Genomic DNA, 22,504 nt, shown 5'->3' with positions numbered 1-22,504 from the left:
GTGATATTTTGAATCATGTGTCTCTATATTCAACACAGTCCTATCTGATCCTAGTTTCCTTGGCCATATCCTAAAGGAAGGCCCTACCCTTAAGGAAAGAAAGTAGGTCAAAAGGGTGCTGGTCAGGACGTCCTACAACAGAAAGTCAGTCTGTCGTCTAGAAACTTCATCTGACCTGATTCCGGTCCCTACCACTAAAACAGAAAGGAAGCCGGCAGAATTAAAGCTAGAGCCTCTTGCCCAATGCTTGAATAGTGGTTGGTTTCTGACCCACTATTATGTTTCATGAAAAAGTGGCCCTTTGCCCTATTTGCTTAGTCACTGTAATGTCTCGTTCACCTCCGCCCCGTCTTGGGTTGTGAGTTCACTTTAAAGTGGCATCCTTTCTTCCCCTGTTCTTTCTCTTTGTACTTGAAATACATGTTCTTTCTCTTTTTGTACCAGTCCCCGGAGTCTTGATAAGCTTTGGGGTTATTGGAATTTGTAAACCTTGTTCCCGGTCGTCACAAGGGATTACATTCCAATGATTCAAATACTGTTCTTTCCATGCTTCCTGTTGGATACCCCTCCCATGGGTCTTGAGTTTCACGCCCCATGTTGTGTGTTACCTCTCTTTGTTCCACCTCTCGGCTGTCTGACTCGTATCCTGCCTTGGGGCTATCTGGTTTTCACCACACCTCAGGGTCGATTGCTTTTTACTTGCCTCTGGGTGTTCTCTTGCCACCCTGCTTTGGGGACGTTTGGTTCTCACACCACCTTGGGGTTATCGGGGTCTCACCCTGCCTCAGTATTCTCTGATTCTCATCCCGCCTCTGGGTTATCTAGTTCTCTCCCCAACTCTCTGATTCTCATCCCGCCTCAGGGTTATCTAGTTCTCTCCCCAACTCACAGTCGGTCCCTTTCTTTTTGGCGATGCTCCTCCAGTCAGGAGTGTTGGGGAAGTGGCATGGTCTCCTTCCTTTGGTGTTCCCCGTCTTTGTTCGTATCCTGCCTTGGGGCTATCCGGTTTTCACCACACCTCAGGGTCGATTGCTTTTTACCTGCCTTTGGGTGTTCTCTTGCCACCCTACTTTGCGGACGTTTGGTTCTCACACCACCTTGGGGTTATCGGGGTCTCACCCTGCCTCAGTATTCTCTGATTCTCATCCCGCCTCTGGGTTATCTAGTTCTCTCCCCACCTCAGAGTCGGCCTCTTTCTTTTCAGGCGATGCTCCTCCAGTCAGGAGTGTTGGGGAAGTGCCATGGTCTCCTTCCTTTGGTGTTCCTCGTCTTTGTTGGAGTGGATGCTCCCTTCCTGCCATTTCCCAGTGGGGTTTTAGCGGCGGCTCCTCTTCTCACTGTGGTTTGGGGCCTCCAGCTCCCTCTGCTGAGCCTGCTGAGCCGAGTCTCTTTCTCCAGTGCTGCGGCTTGTTTGCCTGGCGTTTCGCTGGCTCTACTGCTAGTTGAAGAAGCACCATGTCTGGTCACATCTCGTCTCTCCATGTCATACCTCCTCAGAGGAGCGTCCTCCCATGTCACTCCACGGCCCGCTCTGGTCCTTTCCACCAATGCAGATGGGCTCTCCTTCCTCCGTGTAGCGAGAGGGAGGGTTTATGTCCCGTTCTCCGGGTGGGTTTGAGGATGGTGGCTGAACAGGATCAAAAATACTCATGCAACTGACAAACGTATGGCATTCTGGGGACAAGCGAGGGTATCACATATCCCTATTTAGGGATTACCAGTCCTCTAAGGGGTTGTGGGGGGATCGTCCCCTGTGGGATCCCATTTACCCTGTCCCCTGGGTGGTGTCAAGCTTAGTGGGCTCACCTCCCTAGTCCCAAAGCGGGTGGCTCTCCATTGGAGAGAGGGACTGGATTACCGGGACACAGTAAGCACACTGGTCTAACAGGTCGTCCCGAGCTCAGGTATTTGTTATATATTTAAATCCCAAAATCCGGATTGGAACAGCGTGTCTTACTGGTAGACCTCTGCATTCCGATCGATCTGACACAGACTTTATTCCTTTAGTGTTACTATTTCCTGCCCAACATAAAGATACTTATTTCAACACAAAATATTATAGAAAACATTCATTAGCTTCCTTCTTCTAGTGTACTACACTGGGTTTGCCATCACAGATTATCTGTATTTCCCACATTTCTTTGTTTTGTTAACCAAAATTACATAACTTATATATTCACATTTTGATATGGTTCTTGCTCCTAATTGACAACATATCCTAAAAGCATTATTGTCACTATGAAGAGTGCCAATAATGTTGTCAAGATTTAGGGCCCGGGTACAAAGTGACTTTGCACGGCTGAAAAGTGACTCTGCACTGCTGAAAAGTGACTCTGCAATGCCGACACAAACCCTGATTCATGGAACCGTGCAAAGTGTGTTTTTGCCTACAAAGTCCGGCCAAAGTCAGCGCACAGTCATCTTTGCAGTACAAAAGGACTTTGCCCCGGACTATGCACGGCAAAAACACACTTTGCACACGGTTCCATGAATCAGGGTTTGTGTCGCCAGTGCAGAGTCACTTTTCAGCCGTGCAAAGTCACTTTGTACGGGCATATATTCCATGATTCGGGCCTTTAAAGTCACCGAAAGAGGAAACCTTTTGGTTCTCTCTGTTGAGAGGAAGCCCTGCCCCACTTTTGATCAGGGTTGTGCAATTCTTAAAGGAAATGGGTGTAACGAAATAGGGTCGGCTCAAAGTTTCCTTTCTTTTGCCTTGTGGGCGTACAAAGGTTTTATCAACGTAAATGACAAAGACATTTGTTTTTCTGGTTATCTTATTGATGTTGAAATCATGTGGATTTCATGAAGTAAGTTTTTATACTTTTGTACTGCAAGTGTAATGGTGACTTTTTTCTTTATATAGATTGTTCTTTTTTCTTCCCTTTTTCTTGCCCTTTTCTTTTTTCATGTGTTATCTTGGATGTATAAGGTTTGAAATAAACTATGCACATTAACAAAAAAAAAGATGGCAAGTTATTCTGTCTGAATGCTGAATTTTGCAGCTTAACCATAAAAACATGGCTTTATCTGGGAAATGAGTCCTGGCAAATCTGGCCAGAAGTGGATGAGTAAGCCGGGGCACCCTGGCACTTAAGAGGAACAGAAGGTGGCTGTCCATTCTGCGCGATAAGTAAGGCATCTCCCAAAATGGGCAGTATTCGTTACCCCAAGGGGATGCTGCTATTTAAGGAACAGCATTCTATGGAACTTTAGACCCCGAAGACCTAGAAACAGCTCATCTGAAATGCAGAGCACTTTACCAGTCACCCAGGCCCATGTTCATTTGATTTTCGAACTTGAGTTTGAAATATTAAAGTTTGAAAATTATTTCCGAAAAAATAAAGTAAAAATACACCTTTTGCAAACTTTGCATTGTTATGAGTAGAAAGTTTTAAAATGTAACTGTGAATTATTTCATGGCGCATTTGATTTGTCAAAATTATGTTGGACGCGTTTTCCTTTGCTGCCCTCTTGATATGCACTTTCCCCATAATCCACCCTGTCCTCTGATTCATGTTCCGAATCCCAAGCCTGTAATAACACATTTTTATTCTGCCCCGGTGGGGTTTATCTGAGGATTTTGAGATGCCGTGGGGATGAGACGGCGATATGTCCTTGCTGCCACGCTCCCAAACCTCTTCATCAACAATGTCGATAGTTGGTAGCAGAACTAGGGCGTGCACCCTCCAAAGATGGGACACTCCCGTGTTCCAAACTGTCTTTTGGAGCGTGATGATATGATATGATAGGTTATTTATAACGCGCTTAATACCCGGTGGTTTCTAAGCGCGGACCCGGGGATCGAACCTGTGGTGCTCCGTGTCGATGCAGCGATGTTCTACTAGACTGAAAACAACTTCAGGAAGCTACTCCCGGTATTCAGCACTTACTGAAGCTACTCCCGGTATTCAGCACTTACTGACAGATCAAACATTTCACTATCAATGGGCCAGAAACCCAGATTTTAGTTATGGGTAGTCAGAAGCAACTAAGATCTGTGCTGTCCTCTAACAAATGCATTGGCATCAGGTTCTCCAACACTGGGGCAATGATAGCCCAGGTCATCCAAGGCCCTTTGAGCCTTAAGCAATCTGCTGAGCGGAAGCTTCTCTTCAGCCATTGATTTAAAGGGCACCTAGTTCCTCCACCGTGCCGAGCTAGTGGCAGAAGCATTTTACACAGGTGAACTTTGGGGGTTTGTTAGGTGCCCAACTCTTCAGGCAAATGAAAGTATCTTTGTAAAGTCCCTAGTGATGAGGAATTGGCATTCTTTACCTTCATGGATTAGAATCTGGACTTCTTGTGGGTCCCTCGTTCAATTGAAAGGGATGAACTCCCAGTATGAGTGGGAAGCCCTGGACTGGTACAAGTCTATTAGGCGGGGTCTTGCCAAATTGGTCGTGACCCGTGCCACATACGCGAGTTTCTGGTCTAAATTACAGATCTCAATCTTCAGTTGCTGAATGAGAGATACTGGGAGTCTAGGGCTGAAGCCAAACATGAGAAGGTCTCTCAGAGTCATAGACACTCTGATATACTTTTATTTAAAATCTTTGCTGGGATGGGAATCCTATTTCGACATGATAGTTAGTCCAGACCTAGAAACCTCAAACATCAGGTTTTGGATAGAATCCCGCCTTCTTGTTGCACTGGTGTGAAGACGGAAGGGCTCAGGCCGCTCGCAATGTCTCTGAATTTGTGGGCCCTCCCTGGAATTAGCGAGTAAATGAGCTAGGCCAATTAGCCTTCGGGGTGGGCTGCACATCCTTATTTACCACTCTAGTGGTAATGTGCATTTCAATCAATTAATAGCATTTATAATGTCTTCCTTATTTTACTTTTTGCTTGTTCATAAATATATTCAAAGTAATTTAGAATTTCTAAATCATTTATTTGCGGATGCAAACAGCTTCCAATGCATTTTGGACTATCCTTAGTCCTTCATCAGGGCATTTCTGCTTAATTTGATCAACATCATATGGCCATATCCATCCAGTGCAAGAAAAAGATCAATCACATTTAATATGTCATCAGATCACCATCATATATTCCCGCCAAAACCTGGTGTAATTATATACACACCGATATCCAAAGTTCATTCGAAGTGTGAGAAAAATCAAGAAATGATATCCGTCAAAGATGATAAAGGATAATCAGGGAGAAACATGTACTGTAAATCATCAAATGAATTGAATAGGAAGCAAACAATAACTAATTATGGAGCCCTAAGTTGTAAATGGTGGAAGTCACTGCTTTTGGACCAGGCATCAGGCATTTTCAAAGACCCCTTGTGCGTGCTGTGATGATACTCCAGATGTAGTCACTTCTCCCCAGAGGGGAGCTACTTTCCATGAGGCTAGGGAGGTGCAGGCACTAACCAATAGGCTCCCTAGGGGTGGTAACATGTGGGAGGACCTCATGGAGAGGAACTCCCCTCCTGGGGATAAGGACATGAGTCCGGGATGCAGCACTTTAACTCCAGACCCCACAGGGTAATAACAACACCCAAACCGTATCTACCTACGATACAGTCTGAAAACATGTGTTATTGTAAACTGTCAGACGATCTCTCTTTAATGAGTACAGGAATGAAAAATAACCCAAGCATGTTACAATCAAGTAGGAAGAGTGCTCCACCAGCTGTTGTCAATCAAACTGATTTTATGCCGGGCAGTTTCCGCTATTTAAATCAAACAGTAAAGAAGGACTTTGCTCTGTTCTGAATCCGGAAGGAGTACCTGGTGAGCAAGGACACTGTTGCGAAGCCTGCAAGGTTGAAAATGGGCTTCAAGAGACTGCAGCGAGGCAGCTCTCCAGTGTAGCAGAGACAAGCAGTGCTACACCTGGACAGCTGGAAGCTGGCACACTTGAAGTAGACAAACTGAGAGGTGGTGGTGTGACCTGTACCGGGTGGACCGTCTGGTCCAGAATTTCTGCAGAGACAGCCAGCAGTACCGTGTTGCAAAGACAAGCCGGCCAACAAAGAGAAACAGAAGTAGAAGTAGTGGCGGATGAACAAACCCCTGGCCCCTGACGAAACCAGTGAAGCATTCCCTGGGAGAAGGTACCAGAAATAAGAGTAAGCCCCAGAGGGGGCCAGGAAAGTTTCAGACTGTGAGTCGAGAAGCAGAAGAAGTAGAAGACGAGAAAGTAGTGAAGCACGTTGTGAGGCAATTCCCTGGCCAGTTCACAAGAGTGTGGTACTGGAGAGTGAAGGAGGACTCAGGGAGCCTCTTCATCGTCATAATGGGGGTACGCTAAAGAAAGTAGAGAGCGAAAGAAGCCTTTGGAGGGAACTACAAGATTTGTTAAAGAAGTTGAATATAATGAACTGGGGAGCATTCTCCTAGCCCCACCCGAGACTCATACCCATGAGAAGGGAGCAATTCTCCTGGGTTTTAGAAAGAACTCTTTTTTTTAGATTACGATTTGTATTCAAGTGGTAGGGGTAGGCTAGGAGTTTGGACTAGGATGGTGGATTATTGATTTGGACTACACAGACCTCCTGACTGCCTGAGTTTTAGTTTGTATGAGGTAGGGAAACCGCCTCTAGTTAGGGATAGATAGGTTTACTTATTCTATAAATAAATGTCTAAAACAACCACTGTGCCACCGTTTGGTTAGACTCCTCATTCCATGCTGCCACAGTGCTCATAGTACAGTGAGCAGAGAGGTGGTATCTGCTGTTGCACGATTTAATTGGCAAGAAGGGGTGACTAGAAGATGATGGATGACTTGCCCTAGGATCGGTCCAAAAAAGAGTAAACAAGCAAATACTTGCTGTACGAACTTGGACTTTTAAGTAAAGCACAAAGCACAAACTGCTAAACCTTTGCACAACTTTATAGTTTGTATACTTAATTCGGTATTTGTTATTCCTTCATTGGATGTTACATTTTGCAACTATCTTTTATATTTCCAACATCACGAGATTAACTTTTGTGTAAAACAGTCTATAATCAGATGCCACTACAAGTACATGTTTCGACCTCCACTGGGTCGTCATCAGGTGGCTGTTTGAAAATTAAATCAAAAACATTTGCCAAACCAAAGCATGGAAATCAATTGTATATACATGAATATTGTGAATGTCACTTTCTGGACACTTTTTAAAAAACACAAGGATATTGAATCAAACATCTCGATCTTCAATCAATCCGAATAGTGTATGAATTCAACATGACAAAATAAGCTAAAAAAAAGTGCTCCTTTTCATGTTCTAAAAATGATCATCGGTAATTCATATATTCTCATGGTTAATTTTCCAATATTATCTTGAGCAGGCCCCACACTCTCAATCAATAGTTTTCTGAATGTCAATGTGAACGAGATCAACACTCTCAACCGGGGGGCGGGGGTTAGGGGTTGTGTGTGTGTGTGTGAGAGGGAGAGAGGGAGAGAGAGAGAGGGAGCGAGAGAGAGAGAGAGAGAGAGCGAGTGAGCTATGGTGAGCTTATTTACCCAAACTCTACCACTCCCTCTCCTTCTTGCAACGGGTGTTGCGTGTGGTCAAAAAACGATGTGCCTATCTCTGTTGAAGTTTGTGCTATTTAACAGGAAATAGGAAATAATAGAGATCAAAGAGGGACTATTGTGTTGACTACACTTCACTCTATTCTAAGCTTACACGAGTGCCGCAATCTTAGTGTGGTGTACCTGAATGTAAATCGCTACAAACGTTTTCTAAAATTCTGTGCTAGAACAACCTCTCTTAATGTACTCAGCATTTGCTCAACTGCAATCTATCCCCATGTCTGTTGCCAGGCACTCGAGAGTTAATGAGTGCAGCCCCCGCCGTTGGGGAGGCGGAGTTATTGTATTGGGGAGCGGGAAGGAGAAACGGGGAGTTCTGGGTAAGGCGCGAAGGCGCCAGTTCCTGTTAGAGATTAGATGAATAAAGAAGTTGTTACATCCACTCCGTGTGCGCGTCCTCCTTACTGGCCCTTCTGAGAGGGTAACACTGGCGACGAGGTCTTCCAGTGCGCACCGCGGAGTCCTCCTCCTCCTTGGCAATCCGCCACGCTCGTGCTCGGCAGGCCTACCGGCTCCTCCGCCGCATGCACCTCCTCCTGCTCCTTCGGTGGCCGCACACGTGCCACCACCTTCCTCTTTCCGCTACATCGGGGATTTTACCACGTGCCCTCCGGCAACTGAAGTACGCCACGGCCTGACTCATCTCCTCCCGACGAGCTACCGTCGCACATCGCCATGAGCAGAAGGGGCTCCACCTCAGGGTCCGGGCCCAGTTCACCTCAACTGCCCCGTGCGACGCAACCGATTCAACTACGCCTACCCCCACCTTTCACCATGACCCCACAGTCCACAAAAGGGCCGCGATGGACTGACTGGATGGAGGATTTTCAACACTACGTACGGGGGTCCGGCGATGGCGAATCACCCAACATCAGGGACATTTTCCTCAACCTGGTGGGGGGAGAGATCAAAACCGTGGTGAAAACGATTCCCGCTGCAGAACAAAACACCTTCAAGAACTTGATTAAGGCGCTAGACAAGCTCCTCATAATTGAAGTCAACCGTGACTATGAACGCTACTTATTCAACAAGTGCACCCAAATGCCACAAGAGACGGTAGATGAGTTCATCACCCGCCTTCGGGTAAAAGGAGCGAACTGTCAATTTGACGCGTATTCACTGGAAGAAGCCATTAGACTGAGGGTCATCGAAGGGTGCCTGTCTCCGGCCCTCAAGAAACAGCTCCTGAAGAAACCTCTCACTATCCAAGAGGTGAGTGAACTAGCCCGCATTCACGAGAGGGTGGATGCCCAGGCCACATCCATGTGCAATCCGGCCCACCCCAAATTGGACACTGCTGAAACCGTTGCGGCGCTGCAGCCATCCCGCCCGGGAGATAGAGGCTCATACCCGTACAGGACGCAGCCCATGCAAGCTCCTCGTCTACAGCGGCAGTGTTATCGATGTGGGATGTCGTTCCCCCATGCCGGAGCGTGTCCAGCGCTATCACAACGATGCTCGAATTGCGGGAGAGAGGGCCACTTCCAGTCTGTATGCCGGGAGGGCATACCATTCCCGCCGGTGAGACCCCTCACACAGGCCAGGATGCCTTTCCGTCCGCCGTCCCCACAATACCACCAGCCCAGATTCGGCCAACCAGGAGGGGGACAGAGGCGGTACATCAGAGCCATCGATGAGTATCAAACCCAAGGTTACCCGATGCAACCTGAACAACCGGATCAGCCACAAGCTCTCACCGACGAATATGACCACCCCCCGATAGACTTCAGATATGGGTCTGCCTACCATGACGTGCAAGATGCGGCATACGATCCGCCATACGACATGTATGACCAGGACGAATTCGTCAACCTGATACAGGACACCGAAGAAGCCAGAGAGGCCCCCAAAATCCCTGTCAAGATGGGCAATCAACAGTTCCTTTTCATGATCGACTCAGGCGCCACCGTCAACATCATGGGTGAACAGGACTACGCCAAAATTCTGAACCCACCAACACTAGAGGCCCCCCGTTCCAGAATTTTCCAGTGGGGTGCCGCAACGCCCCTACAGGCTGTGGGATGTTTCACACAACGCTTCCTCCTGAACGGCCGGCAGATCGACACGACTATCCACGTCATCCGGTCGCTCACCAAAAGCCGATGCCTCCTCAGTTACCACACGGCATCTCGTCTGGGACTAATCGAAATCCATGTGAGAGCGGGAGACGTCATTGCCGCAACCTCGGACAGCCTGAGCTCGAGAGACTCAGTCGGCACTGTCACGTGCCATCAACCGCAAAATGTGATCACACAGGCCGACGTTGCGAGTGGTTTCCCGAAGCTGTGCAAAGGCCTGGGCAAGCTCAAGGCCCCCCCCATCCGGCTACACATCGACCCTTCGGTGACCCCCGTCCCGCAACACCCTCGGAGAGTTGGATTTCACCTACAGACGGCAGTGTCGGAGGCACTTCACCAACTGCTCTCCGACGGTATCATCGAACCAGCCACCGGGCCGACGCCGTGGGTGTCACCACTTGTGATCGTGCCCAAGGAAGGGGGCAAGATACGTCTGTGCGTTGACATGAGGGTGGCAAACACCGCCATCCAACGGGAGAGACATCCAGGACCGTGCATCGAGGACATGATCGTCCAACTGAACAACGCCCAGATGTTCTCCAAGCTCGACCTCAATCAAGGTTACCATCAGTTGGAGCTGCATCCGGAGTCCAGACCCATCACCACATTCGCCACCCACAATGGCCTCTACAGATACCGGCGGCTGAACTTTGGGATCTCGTCCGCCGCAGAAATTTTTCAGGAGGCCATCCGGCAGGTAATCAGACCCATCAAAGGCACCCTAAATTACAGCGACGATATCCTCGTGTTCGGATCGACGAAAGAGGCCCACGACCGAGCCCTCCTTGCCACGTGCACGGCACTCCAAGATGCGGGTCTCACCCTCAACATCTCCAAATGCAGATTCAGTAAATCGAAGCTGAAATTCTTCGGTCACATCTTCTCCCGTGAAGGGATGCTCCCGGACCCTGACAAGGTCGACACCATTACCAACCTGAGCGAGCCGCGGCAAGTGGCCGAAGTCCGTTCGTTCCTCGGCATGGCGGGGTATTGTGCCAGATACATACCCCACTACGCGTCCCTCACGGACCCACTACGTAAACTCCTGCAAAAGGAAGCAGCCTTCGAGTGGACCCCTGCGTGTCGTGCGGCATTCTCTGACATCAAGCATGCCCTGGCGGAGGCACACCGTTTGGCGTACTTCAACCCGTCATGGCACACCGAAATCGTCGTGGACGCTAGCCCGGTGGGCCTCGGCGCCATCTTGGCCCAGACCAGCGGGGAGGACATTCACCCACGACATGTGATCGCATATGCGAGCAGGGCGCTGTCCGCCCCGGAACTTGCCTACTCCCAGGCGGAAAAGGAGAGTTTGGCAGCTGTCTGGGCCTGCGAACATTTCCACAATTTCGTCATTGGCAAAAGGTTTACGCTCATCACTGATCACCAGGCCCTGTTGTCCCTGTTTGGGAACCCTCACACCAAGATGCCCCCTAGGATCGAGAGGTGGGGCATCCGCCTGCAAGAATACAACTATGACATAGTACACCGCCCCGGGGGTGACCTCAACCCCGCTGACTACTTATCACGACACCCCGTCGGGGCGCCAGTGACCCGGGAGGGTGACGTCGCCTACGTACAGTTCATCTCCACCAACTCACTGCCACCCGCGATGTCCCTCGAGAGAGTTGCAGCCGCATCGGCGGCCGACCCGACCATGGCCCTCGCCATCAGCCTCACCTCCGCCAACAAGTGGCACGACCACCGCAGAGCGACGCTGGCGCACCCGGGGGTATGCAAACAGGAAATTGAGCGGCTGGCCAGGATACACAGGGAGCTGGCTGTGAAGGACAACGACATCCTCCTCAGAGGGTGCAAGATCGTCATCCCCGCCACGCTACGGAACGAGGTCGTGCACATAGCACACGAGGGCCACAGGGGCGCGGACAACACAAAGAAACAGCTGAGGTGCCATGTCTGGTTCCCCTTCCTGGACACGGCAGTAGAAGAATGGGTGAGAAACTGCCATGCATGTCAGTGCACTGCCCCTCCAGAACACCCTCCCCCGCTACAATATACACAGATTCCAGAACGCCCGTGGGAGCGCGTAGCAATGGATTTTTACGGGCCGACGGAAGTTGGCGATTACCTCCTGCTTCTCATAGACGAGCACTCAAGGTTCCCGATAGTCAAATCCGTCACCACCACTGCATTCCCACAGGTAGCGGCGGTGATAGAAGAGGCATTCAGCGAGTGGGGGATCCCGAAGATGGTCAAATCTGACAATGGACCGCCATTCTGTGGCCACGAATTCAGGACACTAGCAGAACACCTAGGGTTTAAACACATGAAGGTGACCCCTCGTCACCCACAAGCGAATGGCATGGCCGAACGCTTCATGGCGTCCATCAAAAAAACACGACAAAGAGCCATGCTGGAGGCAGTCGATCCTCACCAGGCGTTGTGCCGACTCTTAAGGGATTATAGAAACACCCCACACGAAGCCACGAACAAGACGCCTGCTGAACTAATGCTTCGATACAAGGTGAGAACCCGCATACCTCACAACTTGTCACCGGAAGAACCGCCTGACATAGAGGTGCTCCAAAAGGATGCAGAGATAAAAGAAAAAGCGAGATGGGACACTGACTCATGCCGCCATGCGACGTTGCCAGACTTCCACGTAGGGGACGAAGTGCTCGTACAACAACCAACCCTCAGGAAGACAGATCCGCGGTTTGCCCCAAGCCCCATGAGGGTAACCGCAGTCAACGGCACTATGGTGACAGCGGAGGACCAACATCGAGCTGTCACCAGGAACTGTCAACACTTCAAACACTACAACAGACGAGAGGGATCAGGAGGGCCCCAAAGGTCTGTCTCTCCAGAACCTCGAGAGCCGCGGGATGACCCGTGGATTCCCCCGGGAAGAGACCCGGACGAGCTGAGTCAGGAAGAAGGTGCCCCGGAAACCCCGGGACCAAGCGCCCTTGACGAGAGGCCTCGGAGAGTCGTCAAGAAGCCGGTGAGACTAGTTGAAGAGTGTTGACTCTGATGTTTGGACATATTGTTCGGGGGTGGTGTTGCCAGGCACTCGAGAGTTAATGAGTGCAGCCCCCGCCGTTGGGGAGGCGGAGTTATTGTATTGGGGAGCGGGAAGGAGAAACGGGGAGTTCTGGGTAAGGCGCGAAGGCGCCAGTTCCTGTTAGAGATTAGATGAATAAAGAAGTTGTTACATCCACTCCGTGTGCGCGTCCTCCTTACTGGCCCTTCTGAGAGGGTAACAATGTCGATCGGAAATGTACTCTAAAGTAACAGTTATTGATGTACACATATGCACAATTGCTCATCTATTGCCCTTAGATGTTTAGACTTCTTTGGTATTTCAGAACTGATATAACTTTTGTACATATATCTACTGTTGCCCCTTTGTGGCAAAATAGCTCCAAATGTGTTTAATCCAAAGTCTTACTGCCTCCATCCCATATATAATTTTCAGGTGTTATAAAAAAGCATGTCAACTTCCACTCCTCATTCCTTTCAAATGGATATATGCTGTGCAATTTGTGAATCCAAAACGCCTCTTCTTTATAAAGATGTTTCTGTCTGTCACCACCTCCTGGATGTCTTGATACTGTCTCCAGAATTTTGAATTTTAGCTGTGAGACTTGATGGTTTTCTTTGAAAAAATGTCTTGCTACTGGTGATTTAAAGTTTCTATTTCTGATGTCTCCTTTATGTTCCCCTATGCGTTCTTTTATTGGCCTTATGGTTTCTCCAATGTATAGTTTCCAACAGGGACATTTCAAACTGTACACAGTATATTTTGAAATGCACGTCGCGTAATGATTTAATGTAATTTAAGTTTGTGTATGGTATAGTATATTTCCTGGGATTATGTATGCAATTTAAGCATGGCAAAGTCCCTGTTCTAGATGGTTGTAGGTGTATTTTACGGTCAGAGCCTTCTATATATCTGCATGATCCAGGTGTTCTTTCATTTTTTTTTGCCTCCTGTAAACTATCTTTGGTGTTTACTCATTTTCTGCAATAGTGGTTCTGTTTCTAGTATACTCCAATGTGATCAGATTAATGTGATCACTTGTTTCGAAGGTGGTCCAAAAGTATTGGTAGCCCTTAAATGCGGCAGTAACGATATTACCATTGCATTTAAGGGTCCGCCCAATCACGAGTCTGGCAGCATTCAGCCCCAGCTCTATGCTGGGGGTAAATACACCAACATAACGCCCATTTTCAGGGCGCAATTAGCGCACGCTAATTGCACCGAAAATGCCCCATTGAGTCCAATGGACCCAATGGGGTTTGGGGAATACCCATTACCACCCAACCCTTCATCCTGCACTAATAGCGCCAGACCGGGTGGCAGTAACGCTATTAGCCCGGGCGGTAGCCCGGCGGTAATACCACCAGGATACCGCCCAACTCGTGATGAGGCATCAAATCTGATGTTTGGGTTCTCCTCTGTTTATACTGTAGTAAACTTTCACTACAGGATTGCCTTAGGATTGCTTAGTATTTAATGCCTGGAAACATTTCTCTCCACCTTTTTAGTAGTAACATTGTAATGTGGGACCATTTGTGGGAGAAAGGAGTTTCTCAATGCTGCAATATTCCATTTGGAAGCTTGTGTAGCAGTTGTTGTTTATTTTAAGACATTTGTGTTTTAGCATACTATTTGTCATAGCAATGTTTGCTGATCAGATAAACATTTACTTGACTTGACTGGGCTAACATTAATGGGTGACACCCCTGTGTAAGTCTGGTTGCTCTGATGACCCTTTCTCCTCCTCTCTGCAAAGCTGTGTGTCTTTCCCCTTGTTTTGAGTTTGTATTCTTTCAATATTAAAACAATTGCTGTCACCCCATTCCCAAATCCTACCCCACCTGCAACCACCTAAGGTCTTTATAATTTACCAAAAAACATCAGTATGCACAGGTTCTGTTGAAATCATGTGATTTTGGACTCCTTATTTCATGGCATCCTTTATATCATATAAATAATTGTTAACTGGTGAATATTGAATAACAAGTCTACAGCCAAAGCAGGTAGATGTTCTCTTGTGTTTGTAATGGCAGAGACTGGACTGTAACATCTGTTTTTGTCTGACTTTTTTTTAATAGCAGTCATAGAATTGTACCAAAAAAGTAGTCGAACTGTGACTCCGGTGGGGGACAGTGTAGGAAGGAAGGGGACAACGTGCAACACGTTTGGCAAGGGTTATATGCTTGTTGACAGCCAATTGAGTTGAAAGGGATTCCAGTTTAGCTGTAACTGATATCCAGTGGTAAAGTGGAGAAGAGTGCTTGAAATTCACAAAGAATAGTTCTGGAATAGTGAAAATGGTTGCAAAAAGTAGTGGAGTAGTGGAGCGCACTATTTAATCCAATGTAGAGTAAGTCCATCTACCTAGTTTGATCTAAATCGGCACTCTTTGCTAGCCATTTTCTCTGACATCCCACAACTCGAGGACATTACGTCATCCGACATTGCCCTTGTGGAATTCCCTAATGCACCTAGGTTAAGTAATGTTAGAATTTGGATGAACTCCCGAGTCATACAAAACACCATATGGTTAGCTAAAAAACTATTATTTGCTTTGGGCTTTGAGATGTCTACTGACACGTCATCTAAAACTAGTCTTGCAAAATCAATCTCAACAATTAAGGGACAGGATCTACGGTTAACAGAAACAAAAAACCTAAATACGAGCCGCAAATATGGGTGTGTCTGCAAATGTTGTGAAGTCGATAACTAGCTAGACGTAAATGCTCCAGATTTGGAAATTTCTCTGGTTAGTTGGAACTCCCGGGGCTTTAAGCACCTGTTAAATAACAATAAGAACTCCTTGAGCAAATTCAACATAATACTCGTGCGAGAGACGTGGCTTAAAGATATCACTATTTGGGACAACTATGATATTTACTTGAATGCTGCGAATAAAACGACTCGAGGGAGACCCACATCCGGTTTCCTCATTGCAGTAAAACAAGACTCTGGCTTACAATCCGAGCAATGGCTATCACCCAATAAGTATGTGCAATTGATAAAGGTTTTTTATGAATTCCTTCAAGTGTGCAATTGTTAATATTTACTGGACCCAGTGGGAATGTCTGATTATTGCTTTTTTAAAGTTCTGACTGAGCTATTTCTTGCAATAGCATTAGACTCCTCAAAAACCCACATAGTATAAGAAGGAGATCTGAATTTGGATTGCATCTCAAAAAAATCCACAGTCAATAAAAACAGACTGACTCAATGGAATCAATTTATAAAATCACAAAATTTACAGCGATTGAACGAAGCGTTCAAATCGGATATTCCCCCTGGGCCAACATGGCGTAGAGGTACCAGTCACTCCACGATTGGTTACATCTATGTATCCATGAATCTATTTTCTCTAATTTCGGATTTTCGTATCGTGGAATCTCCCAGGAGTGACCACAACCAATTAGCAACTAATTGGGTTATAACGAAAAGTAAGCAAATTCAGACATATTACAAACATCAGCAGGGTTCTATTGTTATAAATTCAGGTCTAAATAGACTATGATGGTCAGAAAATGCCTTAGAAAACTTTAGCAAACTGTTGTCAGATTTAAATCCAGTGAGTTCAACTGATAACATCCAAAGTGTTATGTACTGTGACATGATGCATTCCTTTCAACATAAACCGCTTAGTCCATTCAATCGTCAAACCCTTACCCCAAAAATGCACACCTATAATCAGGAGGTGAGGAGACAAAAAACCTTATTGAGGGCCCATAAGAGAGCTGCCCTAAGACAACTTATAGAGATAAGATCTGCGTTATTAACACGACTCGAAACCAGGTATGGGAATTGGCTTCGCACTATGCGGGCTAAGTTATATCAAGTTGATGGAGCCAAAATGTTGAGTGTGCTCCAAACAAAATATATAGCTAGAATTTGGAGACTCTTACATCAATCGTCCTCAGGATCCCAATGCTTGATCCAAGCAAATAGTGTACATTTCTCCGAATTATATTCTCTCCGAAAAGGTGGTATGAATGTGGAATCCTGCCAATTGAACACCTTTCTTCTTAAGTTTGATATGGACGGTATTCTTCTCTATATCAAAAGAGCTAGTAATTCTAGAGCTTGCGGTCCAGACGGACTCTCAAATCAAGTCTTAAAAAGAAATCCCGAAATTTGGACCAATATATTATTTCATATATTTTTAGCCATAAATAAGACACAGGTACTCAACCATTGTCCCCATCTATAGAAAGGGTGACCGCCAACTTCCCGCGAGCTACAGGCCCATTGCTCTTTTGGATGCCCCAGGTAAAATATTTGCCCGATTAGTATTAAGGGATCTCAATTATTGGACACTTAAATTCAAACAAAGAGACCGATATCAATCTGGTTTTGTCACAGGGTTGGGAATGATACCGAATATTATGGTTTTGAATGCAGTAAAATCTGATATGGCGACCAGAAATCAAGTGCTTTATTTAGCGTTCATTGATTTTTTAGCAATAAGTGTCCGCCCTCGTTATGTACGCTACTTATGCTCTTGCACACCAATACGACCATGCAGGTGAGACCAAACTTGGAGGGTCTATTAACAGCACAATTTTCAACCCACTGTGGCCTTAAACAGGGCTGTCTCCTTGCATCAGCCATCTTTAACCTGTTTATACTGGACATGGGTAATGCATTTCGTAATGTGTTAAGCGATCCACCAAAGCTAGGGCAAGCGAAAGTATGCTATTTGTTGTATGCCGACGACCTTGTGTTAGTTTCTCGAACACCGGTAGGCCTTCAAAATATGCTTAAGGCCCTTGATAATTATGTAGATCAAAATAATCTTGTAATAAATACAGAAAAAACACAGGTCTTGATTTGTAATCCAAATGGCATATCAAAGCAAATGTCCTTTAAATGGTATTTGAATAACGTGGCATTGACAACTGCATTGGAACACAAATATTTGGGCATTACAATGACTGGCAAATCGAAGTGTGAGACTAACAATGTAAAACTCAAAAGTAAATTACAAACTTTAACGGCACAAGCAAGAATTCTGACGCGGAAATATGGTAAATTCACACTAGAACATACCATGTTATTCTGCAAACAAAAAGTAATCCCCATTATACTATATGGAGTAGAAGCACAAATGCCAAAAGAGCGTTGTTGGTGGGACAAAATCGAGTCAGGTTTTTGGAAACAAATTCTGAGTTTACCTAAATGTACCCCACCTCCATTCATTCGATTCGAAGTTGGCTTAATATCAATCTACGCCCATGTCCTATGGAAAATGTCAGCGTTTTTATGGAAATGCTTATTGAACATTAATGCTCCAAATACATTGGGAAACATAGGCCAGTACTTATTAGTATCTCAACAAACGCTTCCAAAAATGTGGCTAAAGTATACTTTGAATGCCTTGGCGGATGCCTCTGTCATTTTGGATCTATTATTAACCAATCCCAACCGCGCTAAAATTTAAATCTATCAGCACAGGATTGTGAATCGCTCTAAATGTCTATTGTACTGGGATTTCAACACGACACTGCTTGGACACAAGCAAATGTGTACTATGGCAGATTATCTGGTTAGATGTCCATAGCCTGAATTAAGATACCTATACCTTCGCTTTAGACTAAACCTTTGGCCCATGAATGACGTTCTAGCCAAGAGAAAAATAATTCACTCTGAACACGATTTTTGTTGTTTTTGTAAGAACATAGATAGGAGAGAAACACTCAAGCATTGCATTGTGCAATGCCCAGCACTAAAGGAAAAGAGAGAAAAATACTTCAAGCTAATGACTGTGTCTCAGTTTTGCAGAAACCTAGATGAAATCTGGCACTTTTTATTTGCTAACACAAAATTAGCTGTCCGCATTGCGATTGTACACTTTTTGAAATCGCTATTTCCGTGAACATGAGCATAAGTTATGGAAAGAATATAAGTGCCTCGATGACTTTTAAGGGTGATTTTTACGGATTAGCTATGATGTAGTTTGGGTTTACTTTGGTTTTGTTTTTTTTGTTTTTTTCTTATTTTCACTTTTTCCTTTTTCTTTTCTTGTTTATTCTCTTTTCAATTCAACTTAGTTTTAACTTAGTTTGATTTTGTTTCTAAACCTTCTTTTAGACATGAGGAACAAAGTATGATGTATTTATATTTGAATGTCTATATAATGATTAATTGATGCATATTTGAAAAGTTGATTCTATCAGCTAACCAAATAAAAAAAAAAAGCTGTTAACAGTAAAAAATAAAAGTAGTGGAACATTGCTCACGACAGTTCCCGATCACTTTGATCACTGTTTAATAGATCCATTGTTTAAAGGCTTTATATATCTGCTCCCTCTCTTTTAAACTGTGGGCTATGTAGCCCGTGCATCTCCCTGAGACGGTTGCTCAGGGTTGACATACACTGCCTCTAGTCCAAGGCAGAGAGGCACACTTACACTTTTCACTTAGGCTACCTTTAGTCCAGGAAAGTGAGGCACTCTTACTTCACTCTTACTTGGCCCATCTAATATAGATCGTAGCGCCACCCTCTTACAATATCCTACTTAGACTATCTGTAACAGCTTCTCTTCCCGGACATATCATCTCAAGTTGGATGAGCTCTTTCACAGTGTACCACAGTCTCAATGCTCCAATTACTCTTACCCACATCATCTCTCCATCAAACACTGCTTCGGCACCAAACGCTCTTCCTCAAGTTTTTTACAAGCAGACTTATTACGTGTTCACCTCTTGCCATTTACACTGCGCCATATCTGCTCTCGCACACACTTCTTCCCGCACAACCTCTCCTACCAGGAACAGGTATCGCTCAGTGGTAGAGCTAGACCGACGTAAGGAGATCTTCTGGATGGCACCCTCTTTAATGAGCTCATTTGAAGGGTCAACAAAATCTTCTTCTACTCCAAGCCGTTTGTACACCTCCCACAGCCTTCGGAGACGCTCCTGGAAAGAAGAATTTTGGACAATGGGCGGTGAACAAGACAGAAACAGAAGGAAGCGAGGGGTGAGAGGGCATCTCGGCACCAATCTCCTTGCCACCCTCCACCCCCGGCATGCACTTACCTCCACATCTCGTCCTGTGCTGGCCCTCCTTCACCACCCTCACCACCACAGACATAAAAAAAGATTCCTTTTCTATGTCCATGGTTGCCATCTTTGTGGCCTGATGGCAAAAAAGACGAAACATGCAGTCTTTGCTAATCAAATAAAGCATCTCTTGGCAGTGAAATGAGATGCGCAGGGGAGTACCACCTGATAATCGTTTTGTAATATCTTTTGAAACTCTGGAGCTGCCAGTGAGAATTGCTGTTCTTCTTTTCAAACCCTTATCCCGCTTTAATAACCCCCGGCCACTTCCCCTACGTAATCGCTTTGTGATCACAAATCATTTCTTCGTAATCCACATATTCTCCTGTGTATCCCTCTGAGACAGGCTCTCAAAGAAGTTACTATGACATACATGACAACATTTAAACCCACCTGTGCGGGAGATTACGTCAGAAAAATCGGGAGCCAAGGATTTTCCCATAGGAATGCATTGGGCAAAGATTTATTTTAGGCGGGAGAACGTGAAAAATAGCATTATTTTTCATGGAAAAATCGGGAGTCTCCCACCTAAATCGGGAGGGTTGGCATGTATGCTATGAATAACTCCAACTTACTCCTGACTTAATACTTGCTCCTGACTTACTCAGAGGTACTCATATTAACTTCTTTATGAATCACCCCAATGTAGTGAGCAACCGAATCTGTGGTGCACATTTTCTGTTGAAAATGTAGGTTTCTTATTGAGAGCAGTTTTCCAAAATTGTCTACAGATTTCAGAAATAACCTTTCAGATTTTGAATATGTGTAAAATTTCCCACATCATTTTTCTCTGTGCCTATTGAATTGCCCACTATGCCTGTGCTTCCAGCCAGGGAGAAAGCCATCAGAATCACAAAGTAAAGCAGTCTTCAGCTAATTAGCACCTTATTTGTTTGGATGCCTCTAATGTTCAGCAATACCTTAGAAATTCACAGCAAATTCTGGGATATGATATACATTCACCAATATTTCATTAGTAAACTCAACTATTCCCCCCCACCCCCCATGCCTGACCAGATGTTCAAAATAAAAAAGCCGGGAAAGGTCACTGACATAGAAGCAGGACTACAGTTTCAGCAGCAATAGACACAAAAGAAGGACTAAAATACAAACTGGACTTGAATGAAACTGTAGTCCTACTTCTATGTTGGTGGCCTGTCCCAGCAGCAAAGAACCCTGATTGGAAGAAAGAGGGCCTAGAGGAAGGGGGAAGGTATGGAGAGGGAGTTGAAAATGAGTGCTGAGTATCCGCCCAATGTTAGTGTTTTTTCATCGGACTAGCAAAAAACCAGGACTGTACCTGACCCCCAAATCTCGGGATGCGGCTTTTGAACTAAACAAAGTGTTGGGACACTGGGACAGAGTCGTAAATACCAGGACAGTCTGGCAAAACCGGGACGTCTAGCCACCCTACCCCCTCCACCCTATGCCTGAGTGTAACAGGCCCACGTGCAGAGCCACCACTAGTCAGTCGACTCCCCGTTGAGCCAAGTCCAGTGTATCTATCTGGGCGATGTGAATAAGAAATTGCAGGGGGCCTAAGCATTTTGTGTTATGCCACTGAACCTATGCAGTCCCAATGAAATCACTAGTCATCCTACACTAATCCTCGAATATTTGCCCTTGATAATTTCTTAGCTTCCCAAATCCTTAATTTTAAAGCAGTTACCAATGTGGCCATTCATCCATGGTAGCGTGTTGTCACCATTACCTATTTAATCTGTATGATGTTTAATGTGTCTATATTTGCCAGAAGCTGTTATCGTTGGTCCTGTATTCATGGTTACTTTTAATCTAAAGAACCCTGGTGGATAATGTAAGATACTTGCAAGCATTCATTACTGCCCATGATAACCTTGATTTGCCCTCACCCAATAAGGACTCAGGGCAATGGAAAATTATAAGAACAATATCACATTTTGTGTTTTTATATGACCCTTCATGCCCGATTCCTAGAGCTTCCAAGCACGGTAATAAATGCAGTTATTATTACCTAGTTTAATAATGCCCAATGAATCGACCTTGCAAGGATTCAAACCTATGACAGCAGCGTAGATATTTGAAGCGTTTAACTTACTGATCTACCTTACTGGCTTTGACTAGAGCGTTCTGTGTCCACGAGGATGGAGGCAGCCATATCCTACCAGAAGCAAGGTGGATGACAAGAGTGAAGACGATACCAGCACAAATCACAAGGACAGTGACTGACTGAAGGAGTAACTGAACACATGGATCCCACAGAAAGCTGACAAGAACCGATTTGTTTGTTGTTTTGCCTTTTATATGACACCTTTATTCTGAAGAACTAATGGGAACCAAAGAAGCTATGAATTTAGATTTACTGTGAATCTCACATGATGTCTAGCGAGCTCCCTGATCCACCTGATCCAGAACCACATATCGCTGAAATTGATCCATTTGCCTACAGCTCCACAAAAGTCAAGCCTCCCCCCAACAACCACTTAACATCCATCCCCAGACTCAGTCTGCACTCACCATCTCTGCTATGGCCGCATTAGAGTGCTTCGCTGCTGAGAAGATTAACTCCAGTGCTTCTGAAAAGATAAAATAAAAACCTACTAGAGAAAATGAACACATAGGGGTCGAGATTAGAAAGAAGGCTATGAGAGCATGTAATGTAGGTCAGCATTTTCCCCACGACATTCCTGGCCATAGTACATTCCCCCCATTCAGTGACAAACATTCATCTCACATCCCTGTCTCAGTGGCCTCCATGCATCACTTGGTGGCAATGCATCGCCTTATGCGCAACTCAAAGCTGACACTCTAAATTATCCTTACAGCCACAGCTGCCAGGCTTATCCTCCTGAAC

General features: G+C 45.7%; 1 protein-coding gene across 3 annotated transcripts in view; it reads right to left on the bottom strand.

Moving 5' to 3' along the window:
* Positions 1-22,504, bottom strand: part of FGD2 (FYVE, RhoGEF and PH domain containing 2) — a 414,855-nt gene that overhangs the window by 62,260 nt on the left and 330,091 nt on the right. For all 3 annotated transcript variants that reach the window (XM_069633421.1, XM_069633424.1, XM_069633422.1), the window contains 2 exons: positions 22,168-22,226; positions 19,378-19,527 (listed from right to left, as the gene is read on the bottom strand). In XM_069633421.1, the coding sequence (XP_069489522.1) occupies positions 19,378-19,527; positions 22,168-22,226 (209 nt within the window). The remainder of the gene's footprint in view (positions 1-19,377; positions 19,528-22,167; positions 22,227-22,504) is intronic.

This window comes from Ambystoma mexicanum, chromosome 13 (assembly GCF_040938575.1).
Source record: "Ambystoma mexicanum isolate Mex_15411 chromosome 13, UKY_AmexF1_1, whole genome shotgun sequence".
NCBI lineage: Eukaryota > Metazoa > Chordata > Amphibia > Caudata > Ambystomatidae > Ambystoma > Ambystoma mexicanum.
This window is presented reverse-complemented; position numbering and strand designations above follow the sequence as displayed.